Source organism: Lepidochelys kempii, chromosome 1 (assembly GCF_965140265.1).
Source record: "Lepidochelys kempii isolate rLepKem1 chromosome 1, rLepKem1.hap2, whole genome shotgun sequence".
Lineage (NCBI taxonomy): Eukaryota > Metazoa > Chordata > Testudines > Cheloniidae > Lepidochelys > Lepidochelys kempii.
This window is the reverse complement of record NC_133256.1, coordinates 35,607,182-35,627,840: the sequence shown is the minus strand read 5'-3', so window position 1 is coordinate 35,627,840 and position 20,659 is coordinate 35,607,182. Positions and strand designations below refer to the sequence as shown.

General features: G+C 43.2%; 1 protein-coding gene across 1 annotated transcript in view; it reads left to right on the top strand.

Annotated features, from left to right (window-relative positions):
* Window positions 1-3,695: 3,695 nt before the first annotated feature.
* The window catches only part of CWF19L2 (CWF19 like cell cycle control factor 2), a 162,009-nt gene continuing 145,045 nt past the window's right edge, over window positions 3,696-20,659 (top strand). Inside the window, exon 1 of the mRNA XM_073338733.1 lies at window positions 3,696-3,899. Within this exon, the coding sequence (XP_073194834.1) occupies window positions 3,813-3,899 (87 nt within the window). The 5' untranslated portion in view covers window positions 3,696-3,812. The remainder of the gene's footprint in view (window positions 3,900-20,659) is intronic.

Below are 20,659 nucleotides of genomic sequence, written 5' to 3'. Positions count from 1 at the left end.
GGGTGGGGAGGGGGGTGAGAAAGCCTGGATTTGTGCTGGACATGGCCCACCTTGATTACCATGCACATTGTAGGGAGAGTGGTCACTTTGGATGAGCTATTACCAGCAGGAGAGTGAGTTTGTGTGTGTATGGGGGGGGGGGGGGTGACAAAACCTGGATTTGTGCTGGAAATGGCCCACCTTGATTATCATGCACATTGTAGGGAGAGTGGTCACTTTGGATGAGATATTACCAGCAGGATAGTGAGTTTGTGTGTGTGGTTTTTGGAGGGGGGTGAGGGGGTGAGAGAACCTGGATTTGTGCAGGAAATGGCCCACCTTGATTATCATGCACATTGTGTAGAGAGTTGTCACTTTGGATGGGCTATTACCAGCAGGAGAGTGAGTTTGTGTGTGGGGGGGTGGAGGGTGAGAAAACCTGGATTTGTGCTGGAAATGGCCCAACTTGATGATCACTTTAGATAAGCTATTACCAGCAGGACAGTGGGGTGGGAGGAGGTATTGTTTCATGATCTCTGTGGGTATATAAAGTCTGCTTCAGTTTCCACGGTATGCATCCGATGAAGTGAGCTGTAGCTCACGAGAGCTCATGCTCAAATAAATTGGTTAGTCTCTAAGGTGCCACAAGTACTCCTTTTCTTTTAGCCATTAAAGGTGACTTGCATAGGATGAGAATAATTTGGCTTGTGCCCTTTTCTGCTTCTTTATGATTATAAATCTGGCCTGGCAGGCAGCGTTTCCTCTAATTTTTCACACCCATGTGTGGACTGAATTTTGTTATGTGCACCAATATGGAGGTGATGTGGGACACATCACCTTCATATTGGTAAACATAAAAAAAATTCATGTGGTGGGGGTGTTGCCGGCACCCAGTGCCGAGAGGCTGAACAACAGCTTGAGTGGTTCGTTACCCGGTGTACTACACCCAATAATCACAACGAGGTGGAGAAGCAGAAAAGTTTATTTGCAGCTGCAAAAAGGTACAGGGAGAATAAAATCTCAAATCCTGCACCACAGAGCAGGAAGTTACACAGGCTTTTATACATCCTTTGTTCCAGCATACTTATCCAATAGCAAGCTGCTCCAAGTATCCATATAGCCAGCCAATCCAGTTCCCAGCTAGTTCCCTGATTCTCTGTATCATTTGTTAAACTATACATAAAGCTGCTTTATTCAGCATTGTTCTTCCATATCTCCCCTGTTTGGCCTTGCTTAGTTTCAGGCAGTCTGACTCTGCAACATACTGTTGCAGATTCTCAGCATAACTGCTGTGTGTGCCTCCAGGCGGGGGGGCCAAGGACACTTGGGCCTAGCACGCAGAGCTGCTGCGAGTGCCTCCAGGCAGGAGGGGGGAGGGCAAGGACACCGGGGCCTAGTGCGAGGGGGCTTCATCGACACTCATGGTCTTCCATCCCCTCGAGTTACCTAGTGGCCATGCCCCAGTGTTCCCAACAGGGGTGAGGCTGAGGGGTTCAGAGTGTGGGAGGGGGCTCAGGGCTGGGGCAGAGGGTTGGGGTGCAGCGATGTGAGGGCTCTGGGGTGGGGATGAGGGGTTTGGGGTGCAGGAGGGTGATCTGGGGCTAGGGCAGGGAGAGAGGACTCCCCCCAGAAGCACCTGCAGGATAGGCACCCCTTCCCTGGTGCCAGCAGGTCCGGGCTGGGGCTAGGTTTGGGCTGGAGAAGGGGCGCCCTGGCCTCGCCTGGGTCGGATTGGGTTGCTCCAGGGTCGGATTGGGCTGTGCCTGGGTCAGGCCGGGCTGCTCCAGCTGCACCTGGGTCTGCGCCTTCCCAGCTGTGGCTGGGGCCGTGCTGGGCCGCAATATAGTTGGGGCTGGCAGAGGGGCAGAGGCCGCAGCAGGTTGGGGCCGGGCAAGATGGGGGCCAGAGGAAGGGTGCTTGTTAGATATACGGTGTATTGGACCTGGCACATGCTGTTGGCTAACTGCCATGTATAAGAGCCTCAGCAAACTTCCTAATCAGTTTCTTTCACCCTGCCCAGACCCATCCTGGGCAGTAGGCAATTGGCCAGCAGCAGTAGTGTTCCAGCACAGAAACATTGCAACACATCAACTGAATGTGAAGGGAAAAGAAATTGATCAGAATCATGAACTCAGGCCCCAATCCTGAAAGCAGATCCATGCCAGTTGAACCCTGTGCCTGTGTGGAGCTGCACTGACCTTAATGTGGCACCATGCAGTGAACGAGCTTGTCTGGGTGGACAGTGATATCTCACATCTTTTTTTTAATAGTTTCTCAAAATATCCATTTTAGGTGCCCACCTTGAAAGAAGACTGCCATAAATAAATTGGTTTGTTCATCTATACCTCATAAACTATAGTTTGGGGGTACAAATAATCATGTCTACTTCTTTAGAATTCAAAGTGCCTTACAAGGGAAAGTGAGTTCCATTAATCCCTTTTATGCTAAATAAACTGAGAAAGAGAAGTTAAGTAACTTGCCTATGACCCTACATATTAGTGGCAAAGGTGAGACAAGAATCCATGTCTCTTGACTCCCAGACCAGTATTCTATCCACTGGATCATGCTGCCATGTGGGAGTAATGGGGTGAAGCTGAATGTAAAGGGAAAACATTTACCAATAAGTCATGTTGCTATGTATTCTTTCATTAGATTTACAGACAAACTTCACCCATTCTTAGATTTGAAACAACCAATGTAAACATTTCCAGGAAACAATTTGCTATTCCTCACTCATTTTGTTAAATTGTTTTCTTCCAAATCACATCCATTAATTAAAAATGTAAGAACAGGAATAATTGGAAAACTAAATCACTAACAAATCTGGATTCTCAGCATATCAATTCTTCAAATACTTTTTAGCAGCATGATGCCTAACATTTAAGTGGCTGGCACCCACATTCAAAAGTTCTTTATCGTAATAAAGTGCAAAAAGGGTAATTCATTAAATGACATTACACTGACATTTTCCTAATAGTTTGTGGGAAGGCCCTTGTGGGAGTCCGGTAGCTGGGATGGGGATGGTTTTGATCTGCTCCTGGGGGAAGGTGTCATTCTAGGTATTTAAGTGATCTGTTCTTGGAGCTGGTAGCAAGATTAGGGTTTCAGGAAACAAAACCTGTGGTGTCTATTAAGCCACCACCAAAGCAAAACTTGGAAATTATGGCAAGTGACCGAAGAAGATTAAAACTCCGAGGCTCCGGAAAGCTCTGTCCTAAGGGAGAGGCCAGATGCCGAGGTCGCCTCACGCTTGTGCACTGTGGCAGCCCTGGCATCACAACGTATTTCTGGACTGGGTTGTTCAAAGTGTTTGCGAAGCGAACTGGTCCGTGGGGTGCATGGAGAGATGGGGAAGAGCGGGGCTGGCCCCCAGGGAAGGGCTGGACTAGTTCAGCATCCAGCCCGCAGCCCAGCAGGGGGAAGCCAAGGGCCTCCGGGGGTCGGAAACAAAACGTTCCCCACTGAAAGACGCGAGAGGCGGGGGCAGCCCCGGGTGGGCTCCCCGGCCGCAGGCGATGCCGACCGAGCGAGAGCGGCCGGAGTTGCTGGACAGGGCGCCGGGGGCGCACGGCTGAGCCCTGCCGCGGGCAGGTGGCGGGAGGACGCCCCCGGGATAGAGCCGCCCGGCCCGGCCCGCAGCGGCTCCATCCCGGGCGCAGGCGGGAGCGGCCGGCAGGGCCCCAGGGCGAGTCCCGGCGGGGAATTCCCCAGCACGGCTCGGGCGGCAAAGCCGGACACCCGCCGGCCGCTCGCTTTACGGCATTTCCCGCCAGCGCCGCGCTGCGAGCCGAGCCGAGCCGCGCCCCGCCGTCACTTTACGGCAGCTCCTGGCTATGGCGTCCGGGGGCTTTGAAAGCGAGCGGAGCCTGCAGGCGCGTAAGGAGCGGAGGCGGCGGGAGCGGGAGGCGCTGCTGGTGCAGGTGAGAGCCCGGCTGCCCTTCCGCTGCCCCCTCAGCCCGCCCGGCCGCCATCCCCCCGGCCAGGGAGAAGCCCCTTGTTCTCCAGCCCCTCTCCTTGGGGGATGCCCGCGGCGCTCCCCGGCCCTGTTCCCCGGCTCTGCCTCCCGCCCCCACGACTCCCTTTCTCCTCTCGCCGTCCAGGGCCTCCCCAAGCTGGCGGCGTACACGGGCCGGGCCCCTGGGCTGCTGCGGAGTCCCGGGCGCCGGCTGTCAGACTCTTACAGGGGTGTAGTCCCTCAGCAGCCCCCCCCTCCCCAGGATGTCATTGCCGCTTACCTTGCCAGCGCCCCAGCGTGCAAACCCAGAGCAAAACACGGCTCCCCCAGCGGGACCTACCCGCAGAAGTCCCTTCACCCGCGAGTGAAATGCAGCCTTTTCTGGAGTGAGGCCTGGCACCTGGTTTTTAGCCGTGTATCCGGGAAGGTTAGGACAGGAAGGGAAGGTTAATGTAGCCTTTTGGGACTTGTGGCGAGAGAATGTAGTTAGCCCTGGTGTCGTGGGCAAGTTGCACTTTGAGTAACGCCCTGCTTATGCAGTGCCATGAAGTCCTGGTTTGAAAAAGTTATTGATTAAGGATTAAGCTTATTAGGCCAAGGCCAAATCAAACAATGTGGGAAAGGGAAGAGTGCAGGTGTCCCTACCAGTGTATTGTCCCTGGATCTGGTTGAGGCATATTTTATATTGCCTCATAACTTTGACTCAGATGTCTCATAAATTTGAAGTCCTCTCTCACCATTTATTTGGTGGACTTCTGTGTTGTCATTTCCTTTGCTTGCCCCTGCTGCTGACCCCTGAAGCAGAGTAGCATGAAATTGCCCTGGTGGTTGTCAGTTTCATAGATGTCTGGGCTTTTGAATAACCACAATGAAACTGGCCAGTCTTGTCAAGTTCACTGGATTTGTGAAAGCTTTGAGCAACAGCAGAGACACTGAATCTGTCTGCAGAGGTTTACTTAGATCAGTGGCGCTCAACCTTTCCAGACTACTGCACCCCTTTCAGGAGTCTGATTTGTCTTGCGTACCCCCAAGTTTCACCTCACTTAAAAACTACCTGCTTACAAAATCAGACATAAAAATACAAAAGTGTCACAGCACACTAGTACTGAAAAATTGCTTACTTTTTCATTTTTACCATATATTTATAAAACAAATCAATGGGAATATAAATATTGTACTTACATTTCAGTGTATGGTATATAGAGTAGGATAAACAAGTAATTCTCTCTATGAAATTTTAGTTTGTACTGACTGCACTAGCATTTTTTTTATGTAGCCTGTTGTAAAACTAGGCAAATATCTGAATGATATGATGTAATCCCTAGAAGACCACTGCGTACCCTAGAGGTACATGTACCCCTGGTTGAGAACCACTGAGGCTTCACAGTCAGAAGATTATTTTTTGCATCAGTGAAGGCTAGAAATTATGTATTTATTTTTAACTAGAACTTGAAATTGATAGTTTCCCCTTGTAAGTCATCAGGGAAACATCATACTCTCCAATTATAACGGGACTAATTGAATTACTTTTTTTTGCACTTTATTACAAAAAAGTAAGAACCTTTTAAATGTGAGTTTCAGCCACTTAAATGTTAGGCATTACACTGTGAAGAATTAAAAAAATTATTGCAGAATGGATATGTTGAGAATCTAGATTTGTTAGTGACTTAGTTTTCCAGTTATTCCTGTTCTTACCTCTTTAATTCATTAATGTGATTTAGAAGAAAACAATTTAACAAAATGAGTGAAGAATAGCAAATTGTTTCCTGGAAATGTATGTTTGTTGCTTCGAATCTAAGAATGGGTGAAGTTTGTGTGTAAATCTAATGAAAGAGCATATTGTGAATGAATTCTATCAACTATACTTGAGTAGGTATGAATGTGATTTAAATCTTGACATCAGGACTTGCATGGTAACAAATGGCACTGAATTAAGAGCCTGTTCTTCCCACTGACTTTTAGTAAGTGATCTAGAGCTTATAATACTTTGGGGTATATATCCAAATAAGATGTAAATACAAATATCTTTACTTTTTATTTATTTATAGCTTTCTGGTATTAGAGAATATATTGGCTCAAAATTCTTTCTTATATGAAATCAAATTCCATTTTATAATTTTTTTTTAAGTTTTACTAAAAGCAAGTGGTACATTACTTAGACATTGTTACAGGTGACTGTAAATATAACTGTCCCACTAACAATGCAAAACTATGTTCTCTAATATACTACCCCATATTTCAGTGAAATAAAATCATTGGTCTTTATCTCTTCTGTGCAACTTTTTATAAGCTGTCTGTTCAAAGCATTAGAAGCATCTGTAAATCACAGAAATAACTTGTAACCCATTGTTCGGTTTAGGAAAGCTTTTTAGATTTGCCATAAATGAGTGATATAAGAAAAAGTGCCATTACTCTAACAGACTTTATATATATGTATATAAAAACACAGATACACTCAAAATCTCCATTGTAAGCCTGAAGCTTGTTCTCTTACATGAACACAGCTGATTGAAGGAAATTCTTTTAGCTCTTAGGACCAAGTCATACTTGTAGCTAAAGTGATTTTGTTTCACTAGTATTTGTCCTGAATATGCCTACTATGTTTGAGAATCCTGCAAATTGAAAAGAACAAAGATTTTTGAAATATTTTGTATATTGAGAGTGAATAACTTTAGTTGTCACTTACTAGTGCCAGGATTTTACTGTCTTGCTCTGCCCAACCACTGCAACACAAAACAAAGGAGGTGTTCTGGAAAAACAGGAAGCGCACAGGTAGGCCATCAGTTCGCAATGCATCATCTCTTTAAAGTGTAAATTCTTTGGTGCAGAGATTTATTTTTATATCTTGTAGGGTGCCATGCACATGGGCAGCGCTTAGCAAATAACCATTTTCCTCTGTGTATAGACTGCTACTTTTATTAGCAACTTTACATAAAATAAGTGGTTCTTCTTAGAATTCTCCTGTGAAAATATAGTTTACATTTTTTTAACTATAGCTCATATCTTCCCCAGAAATTGGGCATATGGGTCAAGATAAAGTATTTTTTTACTTTCCCTCCTAAATTATTTTTAAGGTGATATATTAAGTACTATGTAAATTAATTTCAAATTAAACACTTCCTTGTTGTTTTATAATACCTGGATTGCAGTCTTCAATGCACTGCAATCTATTTTTAAAAATTCATGTGAATTAAGATTTAACAAATCACATAGCACCCCTATGCATTAAGAGAGTTAACTAAGCAATGCTGTTGGAGGAGGTATTACTGTGGTGGCATTGCAGAAACACCAGAGCAGTAAGACACAGCTGCTGTAGCAGTGGAGAGGCCAACTTTGAAAATGGGTGGTGAAGAGGCATTTAGGTGGTAGACAGAGAAGAGATGTGTGAGGGTTAGATGCTGGTAGTGTCTGCAGGGTATTGAGTTTGTACTAGAATCCGTGTGCTACACCAAATAAATAGAATTCTTTGAATTTTGTGACTTCATTTCTACATTTGGGCGTGGGGGTTCATCACAAGAAATCCTTGGTGGTTATGTTGGCCCTGGAAGTCTCTCATATCTATATTTCACCCTTACCCATAGATGTCTGCACTTCAGAAGGTGCTCATCAGCTTTGTTGAACAGTGTTTGCAAAATGTTTTTGAGGTACCAGGGCAAAACTAAATCTAACAGTTACTTTTGAATTTTCTTATTTATAGGTTGAGATGTATTAGTGTCTTCCTGTGGAAAACATCTATTCTAGTCTTTTGACTTCAGTGCTGTGTGCTGTGTTGTATTATACAATGTTTGTGAAAAGTTCATATCAACTTTTAAAAAAAGTCATGAATAAATATAGCCACTAGGTGGAAATCTTAAAAGCATGTAAGCAAATTTTCAATAATCCAGAAAAAATCAACCCAAAACTCTCGCTTTGTCTTTCTGTACCCCCCTGTAACAATAATAGGCTCTAAATTATCATAATTTACTTTGGTAGAGCCAACATTTACTTCTTCCATCAACTGATGACTTAAAGCAGAAACTGTGGCTTAGCTGGCTCATTGGTGAGCTTCTCGGTATTGCTTTTAGGTTTTGACTGTTGACCTTTCATTCATTAGATACATGTTGGCAGAGGTTTTGCTTCTAGTAGATATGGAAAGAGCTATGAGCAGTTTAATAAATGGAACTCTTGTCTGTGTATTATAATTTGAAACTGGTAGGGGTGTAGCTCCACAGTCATGCTTCCTAAATGTAAATAGATTGATTTATTTGATCTGTATCTTTTGAATTTAGATGTATTTTAAAAATGCCTTATTTAAGAATTTCAGGTAATTTAGAAGTTCTTCCTCTTGTTTTCTCCAAATCAATTATTAAATTTGGTAAGGAAGATATTCAGTCATATTCAGCACAACACACTCCGGGGTACTCTCTCTGCAATGGGCACTTCTCTGACCCACTTATTATTACATACAATTTGAAGCAAATGCAAGTTATTTAATCAACAATTAATTTAAAAAAGAATAAGGGGAAATGGGAAAGGTTAAAGGAAACACATCAACCTACTCTGTGGCAGGGAACATCACAAACAGTGTTTCTGGAATGCCAGGGCAGTTCACAGTCTGTTCCTTGTAAGTCCCAGGCCTCCTTCTCCGGCCCTGGCTGTGCTGCAGGGATGCTGTGGGTTGGACACTCGCTCTGGTGGTGGCCACAGGCTCTAGGTGACAGGGCCCTTCTTCCCAGCATTGCCCCCACCCTGTTGGGGTTATCATTCCCTCTTCGAGTCTGGCCTGCAGAGCCTCCTGGCTGAGGCGGCTCCCTGTGCTGGGCCCACTGCCCAGGTTCCCCGCTCGCTCTTCCCAGCTGCTCACGACACCCGGCCCCGGACTGCTCCAGCCCCAGCTCCATCTTCACTCTGCCTCAGAATGGCTGCTGCTCTGCCTCCAGCTCCCTGGGCTACTTCTCTGGCCCCCCTGGCTCTGGTTGCTGCAGCTCTGCTCCCAGGACAGGTCTGCTCTGCAGGCTGCTTCTATGACTTTGCTCCCAGCACTGACTTGCTTCGTGGGCTGCTTTTCTGGCCCCTCTGGCTCTGGTTGCTGCAGCTCTCCTCCCAGGGCAAGTCTGCTCTCTCTGGGCTGTGCCTCTGGCTTTGAGGCTGCAGCTCTGCTCTCAGGACAGGGTCTGCTCTCTCTGGGCTGCTTTTCTGGTCCCTCTGGATCTGGCACAGCTCTGCTCCCCAGCTCAGCTTGGGCCCCTGCTTTCTCCTTAGCTCTGCCCCACTCTGTCTGACCCAGGCAATTCCAGCTCATACGGAGGACGGGACCTCCCTGGCCTCCTGACTCCGTGATTAGCCTGCCCGCCCTGTCATTCAGGCTGACCTGGAGCATTGGCTTCTCCCCATTGTTCCTGGGGACTGTCAGTCTCAGGGTCCTGATTCCCCATTGACACTTCCCCTTTGAGTACTTGGAGCTAGCCAACCAAAATACCCTTACTGAATATTAGTACGGGGGCAACAGTCCCCTTGCATTAACAACAAAGCTTTTATCCTAAGCAAGACATACCCTCAGAGGGCAAGGGGGGGTCACATCCTGTCCTCCATTTTCATCCTAATGGATTGATACAGAAATTCAGAGTTGAGATTAATGGATTTTCTTGGTCCTATGTTTTTTTTTCTTTCCCCCTACTCTGAGCTAGCCTTTAGCTATGCAGATCAGCATTACTTTGGGATGACTGGAAAAAGGCTAATGTAGTGCCAATCTTTAAAAAAGGGAAGAAGGAGGATCCTGGGAACTACAGGCCAGTCAGCCTCACCTCAGTCCCTGGAAAAATCATGGAACAGGTCCTCAAAGAATCAATCCTGAAGCACTTGCATGAGAGGAAAGTGATCAGGAACAGCCAGCATGGATTCACCAAGGGAAGGTCATGCCTGACTAATCTAATCGCCTTTTATGATGAGATTACTGGTTCTGTGGATGAAGGGAAAGCAGTGGATGTATTGTTTCTTGACTTTAGCAAAGCTTTTGACACGGTCTCCCACAGTATTCTTGTCAGCAAGTTAAGGAAGTATGGGCTGGATGAATGCACTATAAGATGGGTAGAAAGCTGGCTAGATTGTCGGGCTCAACGGGTAGTGATCAATGGCTCCATGTCTAGTTGGCAGCCGGTATCAAGTGGAGTGCCCCAAGGGTCGGTCCTGGGGCCGATTTTGTTCAATATCTTCATAAATGATCTGGAGGATGGTGTGGATTGCAATCTCAGCAAATTTGCGGATGATACTAAACTGGGAGGAGTGGTAGATACGCTGGAGGGGAGGGATAGGATACAGAAGGACCTAGACAAATTGGAGGATTGGGCCAAAAGAAATCTGATGAGGTTCAATAAGGATAAGTGCAGGGTCCTGCACTTAGGACGGAAGAACCCAATGCACAGCTACAGACTAGGGACCGAATGGCTAGGCAGCAGTTCTGCGGAAAAGGACCTAGGGGTGACAGTGGACGAGAAGCTGGATATGAGTCAGCAGTGTGCTCTTGTTGCCAAGAAGGCCAATGGCATTTTGGGATGTATAAGTAGGGGCATAGCGAGCAGATCGAGGGATGTGATCGTTCCCCTCTATTCGACACTGGTGAGGCCTCATCTGGAGTACTGTGTCCAGTTTTGGGCCCCACACTTCAAGAAGGATGTGGATAAATTGGAGAGAGTCCAGCGAAGGGCAACAAAAATGATTAGGGGACTGGAACACATGAGTTATGAGGAGAGGCTGAGGGAGCTGGGATTGTTTAGCCTGCAGAAGAGAAGAATGAGGGGGGATTTGATAACTGCTTTCAACTACCTGAAAGGGGGTTCCAAAGAGGATGGCTCTAGACTGTTCTCAATGGTAGCAGATGACAGAACAAGGAGTAATGGTCTCAAGTTGCAGTGGGGGAGGTTTAGATTGGATATTAGGAAAAACTTTTTCACTAAGAGGGTGGTGAAACACTGGAATGCGTTACCTAGGGAGGTGGTAGAATCTCCTTCCTTAGAGGTTTTTAAGGTCAGGCTTGACAAAGCCCTGGCTGGGATGATTTAACTGGGAATTGGTCCTGCTTAGAGCAGGGGGTTGGACTAGATGACCTGCTGGGGTCCCTTCCAGCCCTGATATTCTATGATTCTAAGTTGTCTGTTTGCTACATCACCAACTCTATTCAAAGTCCATTAAGCACTTTCTCACATGGAAGTATTGTAATATATTTGCTGCCATGTCATTGCTTTTTCTAGCATTGTTTCTGAAATGTAATAGATCTCCTTTCTTTGTTTTGCTGACATAGAATAAAATCTGGTCCTCAAAATCGCAAATGGAAACACTTGTAATTAACCCTCTGATGCCAGGAGATGAGATTTCCTAGTGGAGAATGGTAATGTGCAGACTTCAGACTTGTTCACACCAAAGGGCAAATTAGTTTTAAAATAGCATTTGATGAAACAGCTACGAATTTTTTAGGGTTATCTTAGGTCAAGTGATTATCTCCCTTTCCATATCATACCATATACCTGTAGGTAATACTTTAGTTGAGAGTGAGTTCCATTTTCCATTCCAATTCCTCTCATTAATTCTTCATGATTTTTTCAAACAAATTTCTATTTGCATGAAACATTTTATGTTTGGTCTCAACCCAAAGGTGAATTTTTAGGCATGTCTGAGCAAAACCGGTAGTCTATTTTGAGGTATGAGTAGTCATAAAAAGATTTCAGTGCTATTCTGATTGAAATCTTATGCACGCGTATCTCCAAAACGGCTGAAGTTGGAAACCTCGAACTTGATTTGTTCAGTGAGGAAAGAAAAACAATCCATATTTGAAGAAAATTAACTCAGTATTTTTAAAACTATGAACTTCTAAAGATGGATTATTCATCATCTATACGTTAAAATATTTATATTCTTGATGTCCTTAAGCGAGAGTGGTTTAAAATTCTAGGAGTGTGCTGACTTGCTTCAGCTTTGACAAATACTGCTTTAAAACCCAAAAGCAAAAGTTAAATGGTGTTGTTTTTTTAAAATAAATCTGTTTAGAAAGTAACTTCCTACTGTTGTATTTAGAGTCTGATCCAAACCTAATTGAAGTCAATGGGTTTCCACTCAGTTGAGTGGGCTGTCATTTGTGGTGCTGAGAATGTGCTTGTCCCTACCAAGTCCCTATATCTTCTGAGCTGTTTAGCTTGATAATAGTAAAGTATTTGCTACTTTTTTATTTTTTTTCTTCATTGACCTTGTTCAGCATATTGTTCCAATACTTCCATCAAGCATCTGGAGACTGATAGTACATCTTTAACTCCCGCTATTATATTTGTATTAATTATTTGGAATTTCTACCTTTATTTCTACTACGTGGTCTTTAATGTAATCCTGTAATAATGTTTATAATAATGCTTTCTTTTGCACTATCCCTTTTTCCATAACCTAATTAGTTTTTACTATACAGTTGGTAACCATCAATATTCGTATCCCATTGAAATAAGTTTATCCATCCCCTTTTCTGTGCAAGTGATACCCTATGCTTTTCATCTTCAGCAGTATATAAGAGATGCTTCAAGATGAAGGCTAGAATCTTTCATTACCCACATTTGCTGCCAGATTTTCACCTCCTTTCTTATAATAGTTGGGGGTGGTTGAAATAATGAGGGGGTAAGAGGGGAGAACTTAAGCTGACAGTAAGATAAATGAATATTGTAAGTCAGTGGTAGAGAGTGATAGAGTGGAAGTGGGTATTCACCCACGAAAGCTCATGCTCCAATATGTCTGTTAGTCTATAAGGTGCCACAGGACTCTTTGCCGCTGGTAGAGAGAGCTAGCTAGATTTGAACTCTGGGATGCTGCAAAATGTGTGATCTGCCATCTGGAGTTTGATTTTAAATAGGTGTAAACAAAAGTGTTAGTTTATATAAATCTTTCCTGCCACCTGCTACCCTCCCCAAATCCATGTTTCTCTTGCTTGATATCTATGATATCCTCATAATGCTGATTCACCAGTGGCCCATAGACTCTGCCAGGGTAAAGAGGCATAGACAGTACCTGAATTTCTAATATAAAAACCATTCAGTAAAACTTCTTCTGTCTTTGGGCTGGTGAGATATGGATGAAAAACTTTCCAGCATTTATTATAAAGAAGTAAAAAGGTCCAAACTAAGTTTTCAAAATAAAAGTTTACTATATACATTTTTGTGTTTTGAAAAGGCAAACAAATATCCAAATATCTTTTCTTTTTCTGCTGCAAGTTCATGTAGCCTGAGTTAGTAGGAATTGTAGTAGAAACTATGCTCTTTAGTCATATGCCAATAAAACATCAGGAATATCAATACAACATATAGGTATATAAACAAGTTCTCATCTGAAATTGCAGTTTTATGTAAATATGAAGATATATTTCTGTGAAATAATGTGAATACCATTTTTACCATGAAATACTTTTATCCCACAGTATAGAATGGTGCATTTGGTTTATCTATTTTATTTAGATTTGTATAAAAATTTGGCGTAAAAGATGTGCTTTCATTCATTATTTTGAAACAAAAAGATGGTTTCATGGCTGATGCTTTTTGATTTGGAAAGCTGAAGTCCTTACTAGTAGTCTGACATTGATTCTTATTTTATATTCATTGAAAAAATAAGCAAAACTGTAAAAAAATTAATTTTTAAGAACATGAATCATTGTATTTAGTATACTGTATATGAACTTAAAACAAACTGAAATTTGCATGTTTTTCAAATGAACCCATCAGTTATTTTTCTTATAAATCTGACTGGCTGTTGGTGCAGTGGTTGATATTTGCTCAAAGATATAATGCCTTGCCATTTATTTTTCACTTGGTTTTATTATGGCGAATTCCAGAAATGAACCTTAAATCTGGGATTAAGTGCAAGACAACCACATAGCGTTGTTGGCTCTGCTGCCCAGAGCAGAGGCAGAACTATTGGTTATACTCTCACCCACAGTGATTTGTACACTGTAACACTGAGCAGTTTTCTTTACTGTTCTTTCACCAACTCAAGTCCCCCTTGAAGTGTTGTTGTATCCTTGACTCTCACCTTTGAAAGAGGTGAGGCCAGCATCATTAACTTGATATTGGTATATTAAAAAATGCCGGGAGGATAATTTAGCACCCCAAGAGATTTTAACTGCTATCTCAGAGATAATCACCATCCTTTTGAAAAATGCTGTCCTCCTCCTAATAGACAATTATATCTTAATTCTAGAATGTTATAGGGTGGTTTTTTATTAAATGTTGTAATTTTTAGAAAGACAAGGTGGACCAATGTCTGTTGGTGAAAGAGACAAGCTTTCAAGCTACACAGAGTTCCCGACTAGACTAACAGAAGTTTAAAAGCTGTCCAGTAAAAGCTGTTATCTCACCCATCTTGTCTCTCTAATATCCTGGGACCAACAGGATTACACAACAACATTGCAAACAACAATGGAAGAGATCGTAATCTTATAAGTAACTTCTGTAGAATCCTACAGGTTTCCTGCCTATTAAATTCTGTAGCTCCTTCCCATTGAGCTTTCTGAGGGAATCTCATTGATCTTGCCTATGCTATATTTTCCTAAATTTCCCAACCATCGCTCTACCCCTGGTAGCAACAATCGGAGCGCTGCTGTAAATAAGGTGCTGGTGCAACTGCCATTTTAATCGCCATGTTTAGATCTGCTCTGAGCAGGATTAGATGACACTGTGGTTGAAACCCTGGCAACTGGCTCACACTTATGCATCCACTGCTTCTGCGGTCATTGAAGCTGTACCGGCGATAGTAACAGCAGGAAACTCTGAAGGGGGAAAAAGACTGATGTAGACCCAGCCATAGTACTCATGACAAAAGCGGAGGGAGGCAGCCTAGTTGGAGATAGAACAGGGATCCGGATCCAGCCCGCAAGCAGCTTTAAGCCGGCCTGTGAGCCACACACAACGCGGCTCGGCCCTGCTGCGGCTGGGGTGCAGCATTGGGGCCACACCAGGCCGCTCGGCCCCGCTCCGGCTGGGGCGCTGGACCATGCCGCTCGACCCCGCTCCAGCTGGGGCGCTGGGTTGGGGCTGCACCACGCAGGTCATCCCTGCCCCAGCTGGGGTGCTGGGTCAGGGGCTGCACCACGCAGCTCCCGGAATCTGCAGCATGGCTCCACTCCGGCTCCTATGCGCTCTAATGGGAGCCCTGCGGATGGGGCAGCGTGCAGAGCCTGCTGGCCGTGCCTTTGTATAGGAGCCGGTGAAGGGACATGCCACTGCTTCCGGGAGCCACTGGAGGTAAGCGGTGCTTGGAGCCTGCACCCCCTGAGCCTCTCCCCAGCCCCCGCCCCAGCCCTGATCCCCCTTCTGCTCTCCAAACCTCTCGATCCCAGCCCAGAGCACCCTTCTGTACCCCAAACCTCTCATCTGCAGCCCCACCCCAGAGCCTGCACTCCCAGTCAGAACCTGCACGCCTTCCCGCACCCCTGCCCCAGCTCTGATTCCCCTCCTGCCTTCCAAACCCCTCGGTCCCAGCCCAGAGCACCCTCCTACACCCCAAACTCCTCATCCCAAGCCCCACCCTAGAGTCCACACCCCAACCCCAATTTTGGGAGCATTCATGGCCCGCCATGCAATTTCTATTCCCTGATGTGGCCCTCAAGCCAAAATGTTTGCCCACCCCTGAGTTAGAAGATGGTTAGCAGCTGCAGGGTGATCAGGGGAGCAATCCCATGATCCCTTAAAGCTAAGACTCCCTTCTGTATAGTGAAGCATATCTAGCCCCACATCTTGTAGTAATGAGGGTTGGGACAGCAACTTCTTCTCTTTGAGGGACTCATCGGGGCTGCGGAGTCGAGTGGAGGAAGACATTGAAATAGAGTTCCCTGAATTTTATTGTGTGGTGTTTTTTTTTCTGATGGGGCTATAAAAAACAAGGTGCTGTAAGTTTTGCGTTTAAAGATCTGATGGAGCTTGCTCCCCGTCCTTGGCTAAGTGTGCCCTTCTAAATTAATAGTGCTGTTATAATACCTAACATTTTTATAGCATCTTCCAAATAAGGATTTCAGAGCTCTTTACAGACATAGAATTAAACTTCACCTCATCCCTGAGACTGAGGGAATATCATCCTATTACAGATAAGGAAACTGAGGCACAGAATGGGTAGGTGTCTTTTGCAGGGTAAGACAGTAAGTATGTTGGGCAGCATGGTGTCCAGTTTCCTGCCACACAGTTGTGGCACATACTGGTGCTGTGTGTATCGGTATATTTAAGAATTAATAAAGCACTTTGGGATAAAAGGAGTTAAATGTAATATACTATGGCTATAGTTAAGAAACTAAAAAGGCTGTCACAATGACAAGATTTAAACTCCTACCATCCTGTGCATTTTATCTATAGGGGTGAAAGGATAAATTGGTGGATATTTTTGTGGCATTACAAAGAATTAATGAGCTTTAATTTGAAATAAAGTGCTTGAACTGCTCTGGGTTGAGAGATGTGAAACCATTAGATTTAGCCTCTATAGTGTAACCTCCCCCTCCCACTTCCCCCCAAAAACCTCCTCCCCAACCCAAAGCAGATGGGAGTGGGGGGGATTTAATTATAAAATACAGAAAGGGAAGAAAAGTAGATTGAAGCCAGTAAGCTCTGTGTAATTTTAATAGGCAAGTAGAACAGGATGACATTGTCTACACTACTTTCTTCCTCAACTTCAGACCGAGTTTTTTACCCATAGGAATGGCTGAAATAATAGGAGAAAAAGTTATACTGACTGTATAAAAAAGTGAATATTGTAATTGTGTTATACCAATAAAATAAAAACCAGCAGGATCTTATTAAAGGGAAAAAGGCAAAATACCACATTTATTGTGAATACAGAAAAATCATAGTAAGCAGTTACTTATAGCTATAACATTCCATTCAATCTCATATTTATTCACACATTCATTCATACAAACACACACACACAGGTTCTGCAAGGTACCAGCCTTCGAGTTGCTCATTCCAAGCCACTGCCAGGTGGCCTGGACATGAGGAGGGAGCAGGGCCTTATCAGATGCTCATCTGATGCTCCTGGAAGTTGGTTTGCAGAATCAGACCCCAAAGTTCTCACTTTTTAGAGTCTATTTTTATAGGAATTTCTTCCTATGCCAGTCTATGGGAATTGCTTCATCATGCTGTTGCTGAATCAGTCAGCAGATAGCACATTCCTGACGGTGCTGCTAGATGTTATCTTGTTCTTTGGTTCTCCCATTCTTGAGTCTGTTGGGTGGATTCCAGTCTGCCCTCCGGGGGTCCTCTGGTTATTTCCACTTGACGCCTTCTTCAGCTGATGGACACTGGATTCTTAGGCTGGCACCTCCCTAATCATTCAGTTATTATCCACACCAAGCATCCATCCACATACATCCTCTATCTCTATTTTAATCACAATTGTTAATACAACAAAAGGGCGGGGAGTCTCTGGGTGCTGTTTCTGTTAGAGTATTGCTTTGGGTCTCTCTCTCTGAATTGCTTTGAGAACAGACTCTGTCTTAGAATGTACTAATGCAATTAGCAGCTTGCAAGTTTCACACATAGAGGGAGAGAAACAGTACCAAAAACCAAGAGACCTCTTAATTAATAATACTCTGGAATTTAAACTATGGGGTATCAAACTCATTTGTGATTTTAGTACAGAACTTCTTCAATATGATCCAACAATTGAGTGCTATAGGGAGTTAGGTACATTTTTGGAGATAGAAAGGATCAGATGTTACGACTAGCTTGCTTGCTTGGTGTTTGTTTGATATGGGCCACAATGTAGTTCCTAAAACTCCCTGTGTCTTTTCATTTGGTGTGAATATTGGTGGTTCTTTGACCAAGATATGAAATTTAAAACAAACCTTGCCTCTTGTTTGATCCTGTATTTTCTTTTAATATTATACTGATTCTTCTTACTTATCCTATTTCATCTAATATACAGGGGATCACAGTAATTTAATGATCACTGGGCTGTACATTTCTAGTCCAGACAGTTTTGCCAAAGTTAAGATCAATCTGTTGTGAAGGATGTGTGTAATCTTAACTTCATTTCACTTGATGCATGTTTAAATAGATTTTTATGGTCTGAACAAAACAATATTTTTATTATGTAAAGTATGTTTTATATTCGTATGTCTTTGACTATTCATAATGTTCCTGGTCCATTGCTAACCCTTTCATCTAAACGAGACTGTGTTAACCAGTGTCTACTGTTCCCTGCAGTGAGGTAGCTCTTGGCTGGGAGAACTGGCAGTGTATGGCAGATATCCTGTCATAGTTGGTGGATGAGAAGCAGGGAAAAGGCTGGTTTGTGTGGGGGAGGTGGAAAGGTTCCTGTTTTGGGGAAGTAATAAGGATGAGAGGTGGTAAACTCTGCGTTTTGGGGGAGGAGGGCAGAAACTCTGCCAATGTGAAAAGAGGTAAGAAACTGGGGCAGGGCCAAGGAGAATTAGAAAGAGGGAATGGAATTCTTCACTTTTTTGGGTGAAGAGACTGAGGGAAAGGTGTGTGGAAAAACCTACTGGAAATGAGTAAGCAGTGGATGGTGGAGGGACCCATATTAAGAGAGAAAAAAGGTGTAGGTGAAGTTGAGATTTAAATCAGAGGAATAGATGGAGCAATTGCAGAGAGTAATTAATAGCAGAATAGGAATCAGGAATACAGAGCAAAGGAGAAGAGTGGAAGAAAGCAAATAAAGGAGAAAGGAAAAAGAATGCTGACATGCTAGAAATGATAGGAAATAGGTTAAAGAAGAGGCAGAGGGTGGGATAGAGAGAAGTGAAATATAAGTAAAGTGCAACACACTTTTTTTTTAAAGTAGCTTGAAGAAAGGAGAGATGAAAGGAGTAAAAATTAGTTACCGGCCATGGCTTTGCTGCTTGATTTCCTTGGGAGCCTTTGATGAAAGCAACCAGTTCCTAATACATCATACCCCTGTCACCACATGATGGGTTCGTTTTCTAAATAGCCTCTAATTGAGGGACTTTGTCAAAAGCTTTTTGAAAGCTCACCTAAATTATATAAACTAGTTCTCTTTAAATATACTATAGACATGTTTACTCTGTAATAATGTCTAAGGAGAAGACAGTAGGAATGTAGATTTTTTTCAAGCCACCTATATATTTTCAGTTGAAATACAGTGTTTCTTATTTTGTATTTTTGATGGAAATTGGCCATTTGGTGTAAAAGTGGGCATCTCTAGGGACCACTGGTGCACTGATGTTTAGGAAGAAATACTCAATGATAAATCATACTTGATTTTAAACAGTGGTGAAGTGTTCTGGTTTATATACTCAGTATATTTCCTGATTATGAATGTGTGCAATCTATGTTGATCCTTTGTGCCCTTGAAATTTCATATGTTCATAAATTGTTTCAATGGTAAAAATAAACTAAAATTTAGAAGTAGTTGTTCACAGATCATAAATATAGCTGGTGAAAATGTCAGAATGTGGGAAACAGACCAAGGGAAGAATAAACAGTTGTTAAGTATGAAGCTTGTTAGCATTATCTGTGGTGGTGGTGTTGAAATAACTGGTAAAAGGTGAAATGGAGAAGGTTGAGTTTCTGATGTAAAAGCCTGTAAAACTTGCTGTTTTATTAAAAAGAAGTTCTTAAAGGCAATTTTCCCATGTCAGTTTAAAAAGTCAGTTTTATAGTGACAATCCTAAAAGAAAAGGAGTACTAGTGGCACCTTAGAGACTAACCAATTTATTTGAGCATAAGCTTTCGTGAGCTACAGCTCACTTCATCGGATGCATTCAGTGGAAAATACAGTGAGGAGATTTATATACACACAACGTGAAAAAATGGGTGTTATCATACACACTGTAAGGAGATTGATCACTTAAGAGGAGCTAATACCAGCAGGAGAGCCTACAAAAGGTTTTTTCTCCTGCCCCCATCCCCCCACTCTCCTGCTGGTATTAGCTCATCTTAAGTGATCAAACTGTTTGCCACTTTGACTCTAGGAAAGTTTTTAAATTGTAATTTTTGAGGACTTTAATTCATAATTATCAAAGTTTGTGCCAGAGATTTCAAGATTGGAGGCATCCACATATCCAGAATGATTTAGTGTTTACTGCAGAATTATTCCTGGGTTGTGGAAGAGAGTTGTTCAAGAAAATAAAGGGTGCAAAATTTCTCTCCTGTGGATTAGCTGCTTTGGTGACTGAGTTGGGCACAGACAAACACTTTGGTTCTATTTCTTTTAACTTTCTTAATTAAATTCTAATTATTTTTGTCATTTCCAGTATTGCCAACCCCAAGTATTCAAAAATCACGAGATTGGCTTTGTTTTTTTTTCTCTTAAATATGCATTTTTGGTAATGTTTGCCCGCCTTTTTGGTGCATTTGGGTCATGTTTTCAGGCTTTTATCTGCAAGCACAAGGGTTAGAAACTTTTTTAAATGGAAGTTGAGATTCTCATTTACTCACAGGATTCCAGGAGCTGGGGCATTCAGAAAACTCCAAATATTATTAGACTTGTGATAAAACAGTGGGAATTAGCAACACTGCATTTTTTATTTTGGGTTCTATCAAAGGGAACTAGCCAAGGGGAGAAAAAATAGATAACGAAGGCTTATAACCGTGACATCTATAACTTCCGGTACTTCATAGAGAATGAATAACTGAGTGAGGTTAATAGTCTGAAGCAAAAATGGACGACTTTGAGTTGGTCATCTACTCGCCTGAAATACTTTGGCCATCCAGCCTTATTATACTAATATAAAATCTAGTGGTTTATGATGAAAAC